Source organism: Mastacembelus armatus, chromosome 3 (genome assembly GCF_900324485.2).
Source record: "Mastacembelus armatus chromosome 3, fMasArm1.2, whole genome shotgun sequence".
Taxonomy (NCBI): Eukaryota; Metazoa; Chordata; class Actinopteri; order Synbranchiformes; family Mastacembelidae; genus Mastacembelus; species Mastacembelus armatus.
Genome location: NC_046635.1, coordinates 19214240 through 19232518, shown reverse-complemented (window position 1 = coordinate 19232518; position 18279 = coordinate 19214240). Strand labels below are relative to the sequence as shown.

The window sequence follows — 18279 nt, the reverse complement described above, 5'->3', positions numbered from 1 at the left end:
ATGGTCACAATTAGCTGCACTCAAAAAAGCCTGTGTTTTGCAAAATAACTAATCTGTTACAAAACTAGAACAATTCTGGTGTAAGTTTAAAGTTTTGGTAATTATGCTGCTAAATACTTATTCTCTGCTTACTGCTGGAGTCAAACAGGACACAGAACATCCAGCTGAGGGGCTCAGACTGGTTAGTCAAAACAAATGAGTGACTAGGCAAATCAGTTCACTGTTGAAATCAATATTTGTCATCCATTTTATTGCTGTAAAGTGAGTCATGTCCATGTTGCTTAGTCTCACTTGTGACCCATGTTCCTCTTTGTTCTTTCAGTGTGTCTTTGTTGGGCAAATGTTCTCATCACACATTTCCCAGCAGCACATTGCAGTTTTTGCTGATTCTTGTAACTTGGGTTCATATGATTTACATTAGGCAACTCATATGTTGACTCGGGCTTTAACATCAAAATGCTGATTGTAAGATTTGGTTTGATGCTGATAATAGCTACCCAACCTCAAACTGTATGACTCAAATGTATTGCAACGTTCCATTCAAGGTAAGCTCATTTATAGTTTTTCATTTTCCATCAGGTGTTAATATTATTGTGCCCACCTTTTTCAGATAACTAGTTATAATAAAACATTCATTCATTCAAAAAAAGCCATCAAACACACAGCCACACAAAAAAAACATTAACAGAATATTAGAGATTTAAAAACTAGTAGATTTGTACAGTCTCTGGGGAATGAGTGTTTCTAACTTCAAGCTGCTCACTACAGCAGGAGTCTGTGTGGCAGGGGGAGGGGGAGGTTGCAGGTCCTACACTGAACCTACTGAAGAACTGCATGGTTCGGCTCTTCTCACATTCCCTCCAGTCTGGTGCCCTTTGACATTAAAGCCAATGGCCTTCTTCATCCCAGACTGAACATCCCTCATATTGTTCTGTTGGAACAAGTTCTCCAAATTCCTCCTGTAACAGTCTTTGCTCCATGTAGGTCTCACTTTCAGTTCCCTCTGCATGCTCTTCAGGTGGTGTCTGTCCCTGAAGGCTTGTTTCTTCCTGTCAGGAAGCTCATTCAAGTCACAGTTGATCCAGGGCTTGTCATTGGGAAGCATTGCACAGTTCTGGTGAGGATGGTATTAGCTACACAAATGTTGATTGTCATGAAACTGGTGGTGTGGTGATAAAGAAGGAGAGGAGAACCCAAGTGCAGGACACAGTTTTATTCCCTGGATCTTCCAGGGCTCAGGCACAATAACTAATTATTTCCACCCTTCAACAGACAGGCAGGCAGGCAAAAACACAACACTCAGCATACAGAACAGAAAAAAACTTCTTCTCACTGCTTATGGAAACATACATTACTTTAATGCTCCAACAGAGAACAAAGGAAACACAGGGGGTATATATGGACAAAAGTGAAGACTAATTAACACAGGTGAAAATTATCAACTTAACGAGAAACAAAGCTACCTCTAATCTAAGGAACACAGGAACTAGAACCCCAAAATAAGAGTCAGACAGGAAACGGAAAAATCCACCTCATGACATTGATGTAGTCTGTCTGCATGTCATGCGTCAGTGTTGTCTCCATGGGGCTTGCAGAGTTGATTCCAGCCTGTGATTTTCAACACAGCCCTCTAGGGTCTCATTAGCTTCCTGTGACCACCACCTTACAGTTCTTGTGGTTACAGGCTGCTGCTGGATGATGGGTGTGTAGGTGGAGGTGAGTAGTACCAGGTTGTGGACTGAATGTTTAAGAGGGTGGGCAGTAAAAGAGTAAATATTTTAGTCATTGCCAAACAAGAAAGTAAAATCACATTGTCATCATCTTGTGAGGTGATGTGTGTGCTTATAAATAGACCAATAGTTTAGATGGTAATGACTGAAATCAAGGTTAACCGCAATTAACCGCACAGTAGCCATGTGGACAAAATGGCTTTTTGAGCAGCACTAAGTTGCTCAATCACAGTTCATGCATGGACCGTACAGCCTATAACTGGGATCCAATGTAATGTCTCCTGTATAATCAATCATTAACATTCTTATCACTACCTTAGAGATCCACTGAGCTATAGTGCATCCTGAGCCAAGGCTCAGCTCCTCCCTCTGGGTTGCACAACTTTGGACTTATTGGGACTGGTATTCTGGTGCTGTGTGAACTTCATCTGACACCCTGACTTTTCCTGGCTGGTTACACTAATGTAGAAAGGTAGGTGGTAAGACTGTGTGAAAAAAGACCTATGGTATCCTGCATGTTAATAGGAACTGGTTATATGATAACTTTGTAGCTCAGTCAGAGAAAAAAAAGGGGAGTGAAGCTTTGCTGCAGTTTGTAAATCAGATGTAATGCTCTGATTTTATGCTAATATTAAGCTAATCAACACTTTTAAAGGAGCACAAGACATTAAATTGACAACAGTCAAACTAAAGACATCTTTCTTTTACCTAAAAATCTTTTACTAGTCAAGCAATACTGTTGTGACCCGATCCTCCATGTTAATGTGATTTAGCTCAGTCAAAGGAAAAGCGAAAGTGAAGATAGAAGCTTCGCTGCAGTTTTTTAAAATCGGATGTAATGTTGCGATCATTTACAAATCGGAATTTTATTATTAAGCTAATCAATGTTTTAAAAGGAGCCTTACGATACTGACTTAACAGGCGTCTGTCCGTCTACAGACTTCCTGTTTTTACCTCAAAACCTTTTACTAGTCAAGCAATATTGTTGTGAATTCTATCAGACAGATGCAAAACCCTGAACTTATGAAAAAAGGAAAACCTGGTTGCAATGATGAATGAAAGTAATCAAAGTAAGAAACAAATTCAATAACATGATCCTATTAAGAAGAGACATGGAGCATTGACAGTTGCAGCATCAGTGTTAAGATTTTACCACAGTTGATTTGAATTGAATTAGTTAACTGCTGAGTTACTTAACTGTTTTCCATTTCAGATGAAGCTGATCTGTTGCTGCTGTGCTTTGCTGCTCCTCATCCTCACTCCCAGAGCCTGTCAAGCAGGCAACATCTTGGTCCTTCCTGCTGAAGGCAGCCACTGGATAAACATGGATATTCTACTTGAAGCTCTGCACTCAAGAGGACACAATATAACTATTGTGTGTTCCAGCAAAAGCTGGTACATCAAGGAAAACACCTCTTATTACAATACCATTAGAGTTGAAGTGGAGAGGGGCATAGATGAACTGTTAACTACAAAAATCCTATCTAAGGTTGTTGAATTCGAAAGGGGGTCTCTTTCCTGGATGAATTTTCTTCACACAAGTGTAGGGATGTTCAGTACGTTCATTGAAATCCACCAGCTTCTGTGTGATTTTCTATCAGCATTGCTAGATGACCAAGATTTGATGATGAACCTGAAAGAGAGCAAGTTTGACCTGCTACTCACTGACCCCTGCTGGGGTGTTGGAACCATCTTGGCCAAATATTTGAACCTTCCTTTGGTTTACAATGTTCGCTGGCTGATAGTTCAGGAGGCTCATTTAACTATTTCACCTTCACCTATATCATATATTCCTATCACAGGATCTGGCAACACTGATAAGATGACCTTTTTTCAGAGAGTTAATAACATGCTTTTGTATTTAGTACCTCAAATACAAAATTACCTGGCAGTTAAGCTTGTATACCAGAAAATATGTGACAAATATCTTGGGCTGGGTAAAGACTTTAATCAGCTAATGCTTGATGCAGACATTTGGCTGATGAGAGTGGACTTTGTGTTTGAGTATCCACGTCCCACCATGCCTAATGTTGTCTACATAGGAGGGTTTCAGTGCAAACCTGCAAAACCTCTACCTCAACACCTGGAGGAGTTTGTAGAGAGTTCTGGGGAACATGGAGTCATAATTATGTCTCTTGGGACCTTTGTAAGTGAACTTCCTGCTGACATAACAAACAAAATCGCTGAAGCCTTTGCCAAATTACCTCAGAAAGTCATTTGGAGACATAAAGGTGACAGACCAGCCACTCTGGGGAACAACACTTTACTGGTGGACTGGATGCCACAGAATGATCTGTTAGGACATCCAAAGATTAAACTGTTTGTGGCTCATGGAGGAACAAATGGAGTACAAGAAGCTATGTATCATGGTGTCCCAGTGGTGGGTCTCCCTGTGTTTTTTGACCAGTATGACAACCTGCTGCGACTGAAAGACAGAGGAGCAGCCAAAATCATTACATTCACTACAGTGGACAAAGATAACAACTTCTTAGAGGCCGTACAGGAAGTTCTGAATGAGCCCTCTTACAGAATAAACATTCAGAGACTGTCCAGACTGCACAGAGATCAGCCAATAAAGCCGATGGATAACGCAAACTTCTGGATAGAGTTTGTCATGAGACATGGAGGTGCAGCTCACCTGAGAACAGAGTCCTACAGACTGCCCTGGTATTCCTACCACTCTGTAGATGTCATATTATTTTTACTAACAGCTGCACTACTTATTTTGTTCATTTTAGTTAGGTTAGTATTGTCATGCTTCCGATTGTGTTTGAAAAGAAAAATGAAATCTGATTAACAAGGAAAGATGTGTTTTTTCACGTTCATATTGCTTAATATGTTACAATCAGTTTGGCTCTGGTCAGTTAAATATTGACAGGAAAAGTTGTTTTGTTTTTGAACCTTTAAAGACAAATTGTAAAAATTCTACTGAAAACACATATATCTGCCTGTTTTGACTGCCAATTTGCAAGAATGAAGTCTGTTGAAGTAGCTTTAATATAAATCCTTGTCACAATCTGCCATCTTATCTGTAGGCAGGTCCCTCTTACAAAATGTGCAATGTAAAATTGCATTAGTTATTATTTTATGTTTTCCCACCAGGCCTGCTGAAAGCAAATCCCTGTTTGTTGAAATACATGTTTTAAAAAAGAATGAATAAAGGTTTGTGATTCCCTTACATGTGTGTAGGTGATGTTGCTTGCTTATTTCCAGACTGTCAAAGTAAAATAAAAACTATTTTTAAAAGTGTTATTTTAGAGTATAACTGTCCATTTAAAGACAAATGTTATCAGAGTCTTGGGGTAACATTTGTAACATAATCATTTTATGAGACTAAACACTTGCAACACAGGTAAATCTTGTGGTTTTTGAAGTTCTTTTTTTTCAGTCATTAGGTTTGTTACTGATATTTGTAGAAGTCCATTACCTGCATTTACTTCCCTTACTGTTTTGTCACCTGCACACTTCAAACCATTAATATAACAGTACCAGTGTTCTGCTCTAGCAGAAACATCAGTTGTCAGTTATGGCAGAGATTATGTCTGTGTTTTTGCACCATCACGCCAAATTCAGTGCTGCTGTTAGGGTGCACACATAGTGTCACCTGGTGTTTTTGTTAATATTATACACATTATGTTTTAGAACACAAAAATAACAGATACATTGCTGTTCCCAGTCTGCACGTACTGAGATTATTACTCAGCTATTAATGAAGATATCTCTCCCATTTCTCTCTGTCTGCACATTTTCATACATTTAACTCTCTACTTTACTGAACAATCCTAAAATAAGCTAGAGCCATTCAATTTTCTAATTGACAATGTAGTATTCTGAAGTATTGTTTTACTGCTTCATTGCTGCTACTATTCTTTTCCTCCTGCCAGATTGATTTGACAGCTATAGTTATAGGTACTTTACAGATTATGGATTTATATGCAGAACCTTTGCTGAATTTGTAAAATATAATGGAGACTAAGAGACTGTTTCCAGACCACAGACTGAGAGACACACTGCATCTCTCATGGAGAAGACATCAACAGCCTGACCCACTGCATCACAGACTACATCAACTTCTGTGTGGAGAACACGGTACTGACCCAGAGGGTGCGGTGTTTCTCTAACAACAAGCCCTAGGCAACCCCTGAGCTTAAAGCCCTGCTGAAAAAGAAGAGGAGAGCTTTTATTTCAGGGGACAGAGAGGAGCAGAGGAGAGTTCAGCATGAACTGAAGTACAAGATCAGGCAGGCCAAGAACAGCTACAGGAAGTAGCTGGAGGAGCACTTGGAGCAGAATAACGTTTGAGACATATGGAGAGGCCTGAAGACCATCTCTGGTCATGAACAGAGAGAAGACACAGACGGCTGATGAAGACCAGGGCTTGGTCAACGAGTTAAACCTGTTCTTCAACAGGTTTGATTCCAGCCCTCCTCCCCCCACTTCACACATCTACAGTGCAGTGGATACACCCGCCCCCATGCGCTCACACCATTCCACACCACCCACCTCCATAACCAGCCCATCTCTGCCCCCCACCTCCACCCCCCTCTCTTTAACTTCAGATCAGGTGAGGAGAGAACTGAGGCGGACAAAGACCAGGAAAGCCGCAGGTCCAGATGGCATCAGCCCCGGACCACTCAGGAACTGTGCTGACCAGCTCTGTGAGGTGGTACTTACTTCTTCAACCTGAGCCTGAGTCTGGAGGTATTCACCTAGACCATAAACTGGACTGGATTAATAAGACCGATGCCCTGTACAAGAAGGGCCAAAGTCGCCTCCACCTTCTGAGGAGACTGAGGTCCTTTGGAGTGTGCAGGCCTCTCTCAGGGACATTTTATGACTCTGTGGTAGCCTCTGCTATCCACTACGCAATGGTCTGCTGGGGAGCAGGCAGCACAGACCGGAACAGGAAAAGACTTAATAAGCTGGTCAGGAGGGCTGATTCTGTCCTGGGCTGTCCACTGGACTCTGTGGAGGAGGCGGGTGAGTGGAGGATGTTGGCCAAGCTGACATCCATCATGGACAATACCTCTCATCCACTGCATCAGACAGTGGAGGCGCTGAGCAGCTCCTTCAGTAGAAGACTGTTACACCCTCTGTGTAGGAAGGAGTGGTACCGCAGGTCTTTCATTCCCACCGCTGTTAGATTATGCAACCAATCAATCTAACAAACTCAACTGTGCACATAGAGGTTTTCATATTAGCTTATCTTGTGTAGCTTATCTTATTTTAGACATATTATGTATAGCATTCTTATTTGTGAATAATTTGTAAATATTTTGTAAATTTGTAAATGTTTAATCTCTGCACACATTTTGCACACTTATTTTATTTTATTTATTTATTTTTCATTCTTTGCACCTTACTGTTGTCCTGTAGCTGTGGTAACAATTGAATTTCCCCACTGTGGGATCAATAAAGAATTATTTATCTTATCTTATCGTATCTTATCTTATCTTATCTTATGTGCTGTCACAGATAATTACACTAGTTCAATGGTTAAAATCCACTCAATCTTATCAATAAACTGCAAAATATTAGACTAATACATGCACTCTCAGTTTTAAAGAGTTTTCCACTACAGTAAGTCTTATATACTTTTCATATTGCACTAATGACATGATTTTACTCAAAATACTCAATACTTTCTTCAGTATATATCACCTTAGTGGGAACATGCAGGCTGTTCTAAGGCTGTCAGTGACATTTTTGATCCCCACCACAGCCACTTTCTCAGTGATTCTGTAAAGACACTGAAGTTATTAATATCATCAATATGACCAATATAATAAATGTGTGTAGTTCAATTTAAATATTGTGTCAGTCAGGGAAAGTGGATGACATTTTGTTGACAGAAATAGCAGGATGGAATTTATATTGCAACACACTTCAAGCTGTTTACTGCAGCAGGAGTCTGTATAGCAGGGGAAGGGGGAGGTTGCAGGTCCTACAGTGAACCTATTGAGGTTCTGGTTCAGCTCGTTGGCTCTTCTCACATTCCCTGCAGTCTGGTGCCCTTTGACATTAAAGTCAATGACCTTCTTCATCCCAGACTGAACATCCCTCATGTTGTTCTGTTGGAACAAGTTCTCCAAATTCCTCCTGTAAGAGTCTTTGCTCCATGTAGGTCTCACTTTCAGTTCCCTCTGCATGCTTTTCAGGTGGTGTCTGTCCCTGAAGGCTTGTTTCTTCCTGTCAGGAAGCTCATTCAAGTCACAGTTGATCCAGGGCTCGTCATTGGGGAAGCATTGCACAGTTCTGGTGAGGATGGTATTATCTACACAAACGTTGATTGTCATGAAACTGGTGGTGTGGTGATAAAGAAGAAGAGGAGAACCCAAGTGCAGGACACAGTTTTATTCCCTGGATCTTCCAGAGCTCAGGCACAAAAACATTATTTCCACCCTTCAACAGACAGGCAGGCAGGCAAAAACACAACACTCAGCATACAGAACAGAAAAAAAACTTCTTCTCACTGCTTATGGAAACACACATTACTTTAATGCTCCAACAGAGAACAAAGGAAACACAGGGGGTATATATGGACAAAAGTGAAGACTAATTAACACAGGTGAAAATTATCAACTTAACGAGAAACAAAGCTACCTCTAATCTAAGGAACACAGGAACTAGAACCCCAAAATAAGAGTCAGACAGGAAACGGAAAAATCCACCTCATGACATTGATGTAGTCTGTCTGCATGTCATGCGTCAGTGTTGTCTCCATGGGGCTTGCAGAGTTGATTCCAGCCTGTGATTTTCAACACAGCCCTCTAGGGTCTCATTAGCTTCCTGTGACCACCACCTTACAGTTCTTGTGGTTACAGGCTGCTGCTGGATGATGGGTGTGTAGGTGGAGGTGAGTAGTACCAGGTTGTGGACTAAATGTTTAAGGGGGTGGGCAGTAAAAGAGTAAATATTTTAGTCATTGCCAAATAAGAAAGTAAAATCACATTGTTATCATCTTGTGAGGTGATGTGTGTGCTTATAAATAGACCAATAGTTTAAATGGTAATGACTGAAATCAATCGATTTAAGACATTTCCCAATGTCCCCTTCCACACTTGAACAGTGAGTGGCACTTCGTGTCGAGGCTCAGCTCCTCCCTCCGGGTTGCACAACTTTGTACACATCGGAAGTGGTATTCTGGTGCTGTGTGAACTTCATCTGACACCCTGACTTTTCCTGGCTGGTTACGCTATGGTAAATGACTCGGAATCAGTTCGTTTTTCGATCTTGGCTTTCTCATTTCAAAACGAAAATCCAATGGTGCACGGACCCGATCCTCCATGTTAATGTGATTTAGCTCAGTCAAAGGAAAAGCGAAAGTGAAGATAGAAGCTTCGCTGCAGTTTTTTAAAATCGGATGTAATGTTGCGATCATTTACAAATCGGAATTTTATGATTAAGCTAATCAATGTTTTAAAAGGAGCCTTACGATACTGACTTAACAGGCGTCTGTCCGTCTACAGACTTCCTGTTTTTACCTCAAAACCTTTTACTAGTCAAGCAATATTGTTGTGAATTCTATCAGGCAGGTGCAAAAGCCTGTGCTTATGGAAAAAGAAAACCTGGTTGCAATGATGAATGAAAGTAATCAAAGTAAGAAACAAATTCAATAACATGATCCTATTAAGAAGAGACATGGAGCATTGACAGTTGCAGCATCAGTGTTAAGATTTTACCACAGTTGATTTGAATTGAATTAGTTAACTGCTGAGTTACTTAACTGTTTTCCTTTCAGATGAAGCTGATCTGTTGCTGCTGTGCTTTGCTGCTCCTCATCCTCACTCCCAGAGCCTGTCAAGCAGGCAACATCTTGGTCCTTCCTGCTGAAGGCAGCCACTGGATAAACATGGATATTCTACTTGAAGCTCTGCACTCAAGAGGACACAATATAACTATTGTGTGTTCCAGCAAAAGCTGGTACATCAAAGAGAACGCCTCTTATTACAATACCATTAGAGTTGAAATGGAAAGGGGCATAGATGAAGCGTTAACTACAAAAATCCTATCTAAGGTTGTTGAATTCGAAAGGGGGTCTCTTCCCTGGATGGATTTACTTCACACAATTGTAGGGATGTTCAGTACGTTCACTGAAATGCTACAGCTCGTGTGTGATTTTCTATCAGCGTTGCTAGATGACCAAAACATGATGAGAAACCTGAAAGAGAGTAAGTTTGACCTGATACTCACTGACCCCTGCTGGGGTATTGGAACCATCTTGGCCAAATATTTGAACCTTCCTTTGGTTTACAATGTTCGCTGGCTTATAGTTCAGGAGGCTCATTTAGCTATTGCTCCTTCACCTATATCATATATTCCTATCACAGGATCTGGCAACACTGATAAGATGACCTTTTTTCAGAGAGTTAATAACATGCTTTTGTATTTAGCACCCCAAATACAAAATTACCTGGCAGTTAAGCTTGTATACCAGAAAATATGTGACAAATATCTTGGACTGGGTAAAGACTTTAATCAGCTAATGCTTGATGCAGACATTTGGCTGATGAGAGTGGACTTCGTGTTTGAGTATCCACGTCCCACCATGCCTAATGTTGTCTACATAGGAGGGTTTCAGTGCAAACCTCCAAAACCTCTACCTCAACACCTGGAGGAGTTTGTAGAGAGTTCTGGGGAACATGGAGTCATAATTATGTCTCTGAGTACATTTGTAAGTGAACTTCCTGCTGACATGACAAACAAAATTGCTGAAGCCTTTGCCAAATTACCTCAGAAAATCATTTGGAGACATAAAGGTGTCAGACCAGCCATTCTGGGGAACAACACTTTACTGGTGGACTGGATGCCACAGAACGATCTGTTAGGACATCCAAAGATTAAACTGTTTGTGGCTCATGGAGGAACAAATGGAGTACAAGAAGCTATGTATCATGGTGTCCCAGTGTTGGGTCTTCCTATGTTTTTTGACCAGTATGACAACCTGCTGCGACTGAGAGGAGGAGCCAAAATCATGAAATTAACCACAGTGGACAAAGATAACAACTTCTTAGAGGCTGTACAGGAAGTCCTGAATGAGCCCTCCTACAGAATAAACATTCAGAGACTGTCCAGACTGCACAGAGATCAGCCAATAAAGCCGATGGATAACGCCATCTTCTGGATAGAGTTTGTCATAAGACATGGAGGTGCAGCTCACCTGAGAACAGAGTCCTACAGACTGCCCTGGTATTCCTACCACTCTGTAGATGTCATAATATTTTTACTAACAGCTGCACTACTTATTTTGTTCATTTTAGTTAGGTTAGTATTGTCATGCTTCCGATTGTGTTTGAAAAGAAAAATGAAATCTGATTAACAAGGAAAGATGTGTTTTTTTACATTCATATTGCTTAATATGTTACAATCAGTTTGGCTCTGGTCAGTCAAATATTGACAGGAAAAGTTGTTTTGTTTTTGATCCTTTAAGGACAAATTGTAAAAATTCTACTGAAAACACATATATCTGCCTGTTTTGACTGCCAATTTGCAAGAATGAAGTCTGTTGGAGTAGCTTTAATATAAATCCTTGTCACAATCTGCCATCTTATCTGTAGGCAGGTCCCTCTTACAAAATGTGCAATGTAAAATTGCATTAGTTATTATTTTATGTTTTCCCACCAGGCCTGCTGAAAGCAAATCCCTGTTTGTTGAAATACATGTTTTAAAAAAGAATGAATAAAGGTTTGCGATTCCCTTACATGTGTGTAGGTGATGTTGCTTGCTTATTTCCAGACTGTCAAAGTAAAATAAAAACTATTTTTAAAAGTGTTATTTTAGAGTATAACTGTCCATTTAAAGACAAATGTTACCCGAGTCTTGGGGTAACATTTGTAACATAATCATTTTATGAGACTAAACACTTGCAACACAGGTAAATCTTGTGGTTTTTGAAGTTCTTGGTTTTCAGTCATTAGGTTTGTTACTGATATTTGTAGAAGTCCATGACCTGCATTTACTTCCCTTACTGTTTTGTCACCTGCACACTTCAAACCATTAAAATAACAGTACCAGTGTTCTGCTCTAGCAGAAACATCAGTTGTCAGTTATGGCAGAGATTATGTCTGTATTTTTGCACCATCACGCCAAATTCAGTGCTGCTGTTAGGGTGCACACATAGTGTCACCTGGTGTTTTTGTTAATATTATACACATTATGTTTTAGAACACAAAAATAACAGATACATTGCTGTTCCCAGTCTGCACGTACTGAGATTATTACTCAGCTATTAATAAAGATATCTCTCCCATTTCTCTCTGTCTGCACATTTTCATACATTTAACTCTCTACTTTACTGAACAATCCTAAAATAAACTAGAACCATTCAATTTTCTAATTGACAATGTAGTATTCTGAAGTATTGTTTTACTGCTTCATTGCTGCTACTATTCTTTTCCTCCTGCCAGATTGATTTGACAGCTATAGTTATAGGTACTTTACAGATTATGGATTTATATGCAGAACCTTTGCTGAATTTGTAAAATATAATGGAGACTAAGAGACTGTTTCCAGACCACAGACTGGGAGACACACTGCATCTCTCATGGAGAAGACATCGACAGCCTGACCCACTGCATCACAGACTACATCAACTTCTGTGTGGAGAACACGGTACTGACCCGGAGGGTGCGGTGTTTCTCTAACAACAAGCCCTAGGCGACCCCTGAGCTTAAAGCCCTGCTGAAGAAAAAGAGGAGAGCTTTTATTTCAGGGGACAGAGAGGAGCAGAGGAGAGTTCAGCATGAACTGAAGTACAAGATCAGGCAGGCCAAGAACAGCTACAGGAAGTAGCTGGAGGAGCACTTGGAGCAGAATAACGTTTGAGACATATGGAGAGGCCTGAAGACCATCTCTGGTCATGAACAGAGAGAAGACACAGACGGCTGATGAAGACCAGGGCTTGGTCAACGAGTTAAACCTGTTCTTCAACAGGTTTGATTCCAGCCCTCCTCCCCCCACTTCACACATCTACAGTGCAGTGGATACACCCGCCCCCATGCGCTCACACCATTCCACACCACCCACCTCCATAACCAGCCCATCTCTGCCCCCCACCTCCACCCCCCTCTCTTTAACTTCAGATCAGGTGAGGAGAGAACTGAGGCGGACAAAGACCAGGAAAGCCGCAGGTCCAGATGGCATCAGCCCCGGACCACTCAGGAACTGTGCTGACCAGCTCTGTGAGGTGGTACTTACTTCTTCAACCTGAGCCTGAGTCTGGAGGTATTCACCTAGACCATAAACTGGACTGGATTAATAAGACCGATGCCCTGTACAAGAAGGGCCAAAGTCGCCTCCACCTTCTGAGGAGACTGAGGTCCTTTGGAGTGTGCAGGCCTCTCTCAGGGACATTTTATGACTCTGTGGTAGCCTCTGCTATCCACTACGCAATGGTCTGCTGGGGAGCAGGCAGCACAGACCGGAACAGGAAAAGACTTAATAAGCTGGTCAGGAGGGCTGATTCTGTCCTGGGCTGTCCACTGGACTCTGTGGAGGAGGCGGGTGAGTGGAGGATGTTGGCCAAGCTGACATCCATCATGGACAATACCTCTCATCCACTGCATCAGACAGTGGAGGCGCTGAGCAGCTCCTTCAGTAGAAGACTGTTACACCCTCTGTGTAGGAAGGAGTGGTACCGCAGGTCTTTCATTCCCACCGCTGTTAGATTATGCAACCAATCAATCTAACAAACTCAACTGTGCACATAGAGGTTTTCATATTAGCTTATCTTGTGTAGCTTATCTTATTTTAGACATATTATGTATAGCATTCTTATTTGTGAATAATTTGTAAATATTTTGTAAATTTGTAAATGTTTAATCTCTGCACACATTTTGCACACTTATTTTATTTTATTTATTTATTTTTCATTCTTTGCACCTTACTGTTGTCCTGTAGCTGTGGTAACAATTGAATTTCCCCACTGTGGGATCAATAAAGAATTATTTATCTTATCTTATCGTATCTTATCTTATCTTATCTTATCTTATGTGCTGTCACAGATAATTACACTAGTTCAATGGTTAAAATCCACTCAATCTTATCAATAAACTGCAAAATATTAGACTAATACATGCATTCTCAGTTTTAAAGAGTTTTCCACTACAGTAAGTCTTATATACTTTTCATATTGCACTAATGACATGATTTTACTCAAAATACTCAATACTTTCTTCAGTATATATCACCTTAGTGGGAACATGCAGGCTGTTCTAAGGCTGTCAGTGACATTTTTGATCCCCACCACAGCCACTTTCTCAGTGATTCTGTAAAGACACTGAAGTTATTAATATCATCAATATGACCAATATAATAAATGTGTGTAGTTCAATTTAAATATTGTGTCAGTCAGGGAAAGTGGATGACATTTTGTTGACAGAAATAGCAGGATGGAATTTATATTGCAACACACTTCAAGCTGTTTACTGCAGCAGGAGTCTGTATAGCAGGGGGAGGGGGAGGTTGCAGGTCCTACAGTGAACCTATTGAGGTTCTGGTTCAGCTCGTTGGCTCTTCTCACATTCCCTGCAGTCTGGTGCCCTTTGACATTAAAGTCAATGACCTTCTTCATCCCAGACTGAACATCCCTCATGTTGTTCTGTTGGAACAAGTTCTCCAAATTCCTCCTGTAAGAGTCTTTGCTCCATGTAGGTCTCACTTTCAGTTCCCTCTGCATGCTTTTCAGGTGGTGTCTGTCCCTGAAGGCTTGTTTCTTCCTGTCAGGAAGCTCATTCAAGTCACAGTTGATCCAGGGCTCGTCATTGGGGAAGCATTGCACAGTTCTGGTGAGGATGGTATTATCTACACAAACGTTGATTGTCATGAAACTGGTGGTGTGGTGATAAAGAAGAAGAGGAGAACCCAAGTGCAGGACACAGTTTTATTCCCTGGATCTTCCAGGGCTCAGGCACAAAAACATTATTTCCACCCTTCAACAGACAGGCAGGCAGGCAAAAACACAACACTCAGCATACAGAACAGAAAAAAACTTCTTCTCACTGCTTATGGAAACACACATTACTTTAATGCTCCAACAGAGAACAAAGGAAACACAGGGGGTATATATGGACAAAAGTGAAGACTAATTAACACAGGTGAAAATTATCAACTTAACGAGAAACAAAGCTACCTCTAATCTAAGGAACACAGGAACTAGAACCCCAAAATAAGAGTCAGACAGGAAACGGAAAAATCCACCTCATGACATTGATGTAGTCTGTCTGCATGTCATGCGTCAGTGTTGTCTCCATGGGGCTTGCAGAGTTGATTCCAGCCTGTGATTTTCAACACAGCCCTCTAGGGTCTCATTAGCTTCCTGTGACCACCACCTTACAGTTCTTGTGGTTACAGGCTGCTGCTGGATGATGGGTGTGTAGGTGGAGGTGAGTAGTACCAGGTTGTGGACTAAATGTTTAAGGGGGTGGGCAGTAAAAGAGTAAATATTTTAGTCATTGCCAAATAAGAAAGTAAAATCACATTGTCATCATCTTGTGAGGTGATGTGTGTGCTTATAAATAGACCAATAGTTTAAATGGTAATGACTGAAATCAATCGATTTAAGACATTTCCCAATGTCCCCTTCCACACTTGAACAGTGAGTGGCACTTCGTGTCGAGGCTCAGCTCCTCCCTCCGGGTTGCACAACTTTGTACATATCGGAAGTGGTATTCTGGTGCTGTGTGAACTTCATCTGACACCCTGACTTTTCCTGGGTGGTTACGCTATGGTAAATGACTCAGAAACAGTTCGTTTTTCGATCTTGGCTTTCGCATTTCAAAACGAAAATCCAATGGTGCACGGACCCGATCCTCCATGTTAATGTGATTTAGCTCAGTCAAAGGAAAAGCGAAAGTGAAGAGAGAAGCTTCGCTTTTTTAAAATCGGATGTAATGTTGCGATCATTTACAAATCGGAATTTTATGATTAAGCTAATCAATGTTTTAAAAGGAGCCTTACGATACTGACTTAACAGGCGTCTGTCCGTCTACAGACTTCCTGTTTTTACCTCAAAACCTTTTACTAGTCAAGCAATATTGTTATGAATTCTATCAGACAGGTGCAAAAGCCTGTGCTTATGGAAAAAGAAAACCTGGTTGCAATGATGAATGAAAGTAATCAAAGTAAGAAACAAATTCAATAACATGATCCTATTAAGAAGAGACATGGAGCATTGACAGTTGCAGCATCAGTGTTAAGATTTTACCACAGTTGATTTGAATTGAATTAGTTAACTGCTGAGTTACTTAACTGTTTTCCTTTCAGATGAAGCTGATCTGTTGCTGCTGTGCTTTGCTGCTCCTCATCCTCACTCCCAGAGCCTGTCAAGCAGGCAACATCTTGGTCCTTCCTGCTGAAGGCAGCCACTGGATAAACATGGATATTCTACTTGAAGCTCTGCACTCAAGAGGACACAATATAACTATTGTGTGTTCCAGCAAAAGCTGGTACATCAAGGAGAAGGCCTCTTATTACAATACCATTAGAGTTGAAATGGAGAGGGGCATAGATGAAGCGTTAACTACAAAAATCCTATCTAAGGTTGTTGAATTCGAAAGGGGGTCTCTTCCCTGGATGGATTTACTTCACACAACTGTAGGGATGTTCAGTACATTCACTGAAATGCAACAGCTCCTGTGTGATTTTCTATCAGCGTTGCTAGATGACCAAGATTTGATGATGAACCTGAAAGAGAGCAAGTTTGACCTGCTACTCACTGACCCCTGCTGGGGTATTGGAACCATCTTGGCCAAATATTTGAACCTTCCTTTGGTTTACAATGTTCGCTGGCTGATAGCTCAGGAGGCTCATTTAGCTATTGCTCCTTCACCTATATCATATATTCCTATCACAGGATCTGGCAACACTGATAAGATGACCTTTTATCAGAGAGTTAATAACATGCTTTTGTATTTAGCACCCCAAATACAAAATTACCTGGCAGCTAAGCTTGTATACCAGAAAATATGTGACAAATATCTGGGACTGGGTAAAGACTTTAATCAGCTAATGCTTGATGCAGACATTTGGCTGATGAGAGTGGACTTTGTGTTTGAGTATCCCCGTCCCACCATGCCTAATGTTGTTTACATAGGAGGGTTTCAGTGCAAACCTCCAAAACCTCTACCTCAACACCTGGAGGAGTTTGTAGAGAGTTCTGGGGAACATGGAGTCATAATTATGTCTCTGAGTACATTTGTAAGTGAACTTCCTGCTGACATGACAAACAAAATCGCTGAAGCCTTTGCCAAATTACCTCAGAAAGTCATTTGGAGACATAAAGGTGACAGACCAGCCATTCTGGGGAACAACACTTTACTGGTGGACTGGATGCCACAGAACGATCTGTTAGGACATCCAAAGATTAAACTGTTTGTGGCTCATGGAGGAACAAATGGAGTACAAGAAGCTATGTATCATGGTGTCCCAGTGGTGGGTCTTCCTATGTTTTTTGACCAGTATGACAACCTGCTGCGACTGAGAGGAGGAGCCAAAATCATGAAATTAACCACAGTGGACAAAGATAACAACTTCTTAGAGGCTGTACAGGAAGTCCTGAATGAGCCCTCCTACAGAATAAACATTCAGAGACTGTCCAGACTGCACAGAGATCAGCCAATAAAGCCGATGGATAACGCCATCTTCTGGATAGAGTTTGTCATAAGACATGGAGGTGCAGCTCACCTGAGAACAGAGTCCTACAGACTGCCCTGGTATTCCTACCACTCTGTAGATGTCATAATATTTTTACTAACAGCTGCACTACTTATTTTGTTCATTTTAGTTAGGTTAGTATTGTCATGCTTCCGATTGTGTTTGAAAAGAAAAATGAAATCTGATTAACAAGGAAAGATGTGTTTTTTCACGTTCATATTGCTTAATATGTTACAATCAGTTTGGCTCTGGTCAGTTAAATATTGATAGGAAAAGTTGTTTTGTTTTTGAACTTTTAAAGAAAAAATGTAAAAAGTCTACTAAAAACATATATCTGCCTGTTTTGACTGCCAATTCGCAAGAATGAAGTCTGTTGAAGTAGCTTTAATATAAATCCTTGTCACAATCTTCCATCTTGTCTGTAGGCAGGTCTCTCTTACAAAATGGGGAATGTAACACTGTATTATTATTATTTCATTTTTTCCCACCAGGCTTGCTGAAAGCAAATCTGTTTGTTGAAATACATGTTTTAAAAAAGAATGAATAAAGGTTTGTGATTCCTTTGCAAGTGTGTAGGTGATGTTGTTCAGCCAACGTTTCCAGACTGTAAGTAAAATAAAAGCTATTTCATAGTATTATTTTAGAGCGCAACTGTCAATTTAAAGATGAATGTTTCCAGTCTTGTGGTAACATTTATAACATAATCGTTCTATGAGACTAAACACTTGCAACACAGGGAAATCTTGTGGTTTTTGAAGTTCTTGTTTTTCAGTCATTAGGTTTGTTACTGATATTTGCTATAGTTAAATACCATGACCTGCATTTACTTCCCTTACTGTTTTGTCACCTGCACACTTCAAACCATTAAAATAACAGTACCAGTGTTCTGCTCTAGCAG

The 18279-nt window shown here is 40.7% G+C and overlaps 3 protein-coding genes across 5 annotated transcripts; all 3 read left to right on the top strand.

The window, feature by feature from the left end:
• Positions 1 to 2180: 2180 nt before the first annotated feature.
• Positions 2181 to 4912, top strand: LOC113122752 (UDP-glucuronosyltransferase 2C1-like). Of its 2 annotated transcripts, none has more exons than XM_026294293.1 (2): positions 2181 to 2202; positions 2944 to 4912. In XM_026294293.1, the coding sequence occupies exon 2, from the start codon at positions 2944 to 2946 to the stop codon at positions 4525 to 4527; it is 1584 nt and encodes a 527-aa protein (XP_026150078.1). In that variant the 5' UTR covers positions 2181 to 2202; the 3' UTR covers positions 4528 to 4912. The 2 variants fall into 2 exon arrangements, with proteins under 2 accessions (XP_026150078.1, XP_026150077.1); XM_026294292.1 differs by lacking the exon at positions 2181 to 2202 and adding an exon at positions 2766 to 2800.
• A 3881-nt stretch (positions 4913 to 8793) lies between these two features.
• LOC113122723 (UDP-glucuronosyltransferase 2C1-like) lies at positions 8794 to 11408 on the top strand. The gene is made up of 2 exons (XM_026294256.2): positions 8794 to 8930; positions 9472 to 11408. Exons 1-2 carry the CDS (start codon positions 8928 to 8930, stop codon positions 11047 to 11049), a joined length of 1581 nt encoding a protein of 526 aa, XP_026150041.1. The 5' UTR covers positions 8794 to 8927; the 3' UTR covers positions 11050 to 11408.
• Positions 11409 to 15357: 3949 nt separating this feature from the next.
• Positions 15358 to 17949, top strand: LOC113122744 (UDP-glucuronosyltransferase 2C1-like). Of its 2 annotated transcripts, none has more exons than XM_026294277.1 (2): positions 15358 to 15456; positions 15993 to 17949. In XM_026294277.1, exons 1-2 carry the CDS (start codon positions 15454 to 15456, stop codon positions 17568 to 17570), a joined length of 1581 nt encoding a protein of 526 aa, XP_026150062.1. In that variant the 5' UTR covers positions 15358 to 15453; the 3' UTR covers positions 17571 to 17949. The 2 variants fall into 2 exon arrangements, with proteins under 2 accessions (XP_026150062.1, XP_026150061.1); XM_026294276.1 differs by lacking the exon at positions 15358 to 15456 and adding an exon at positions 15504 to 15850.
• The last annotated feature ends 330 nt before the right edge of the window (positions 17950 to 18279 follow it).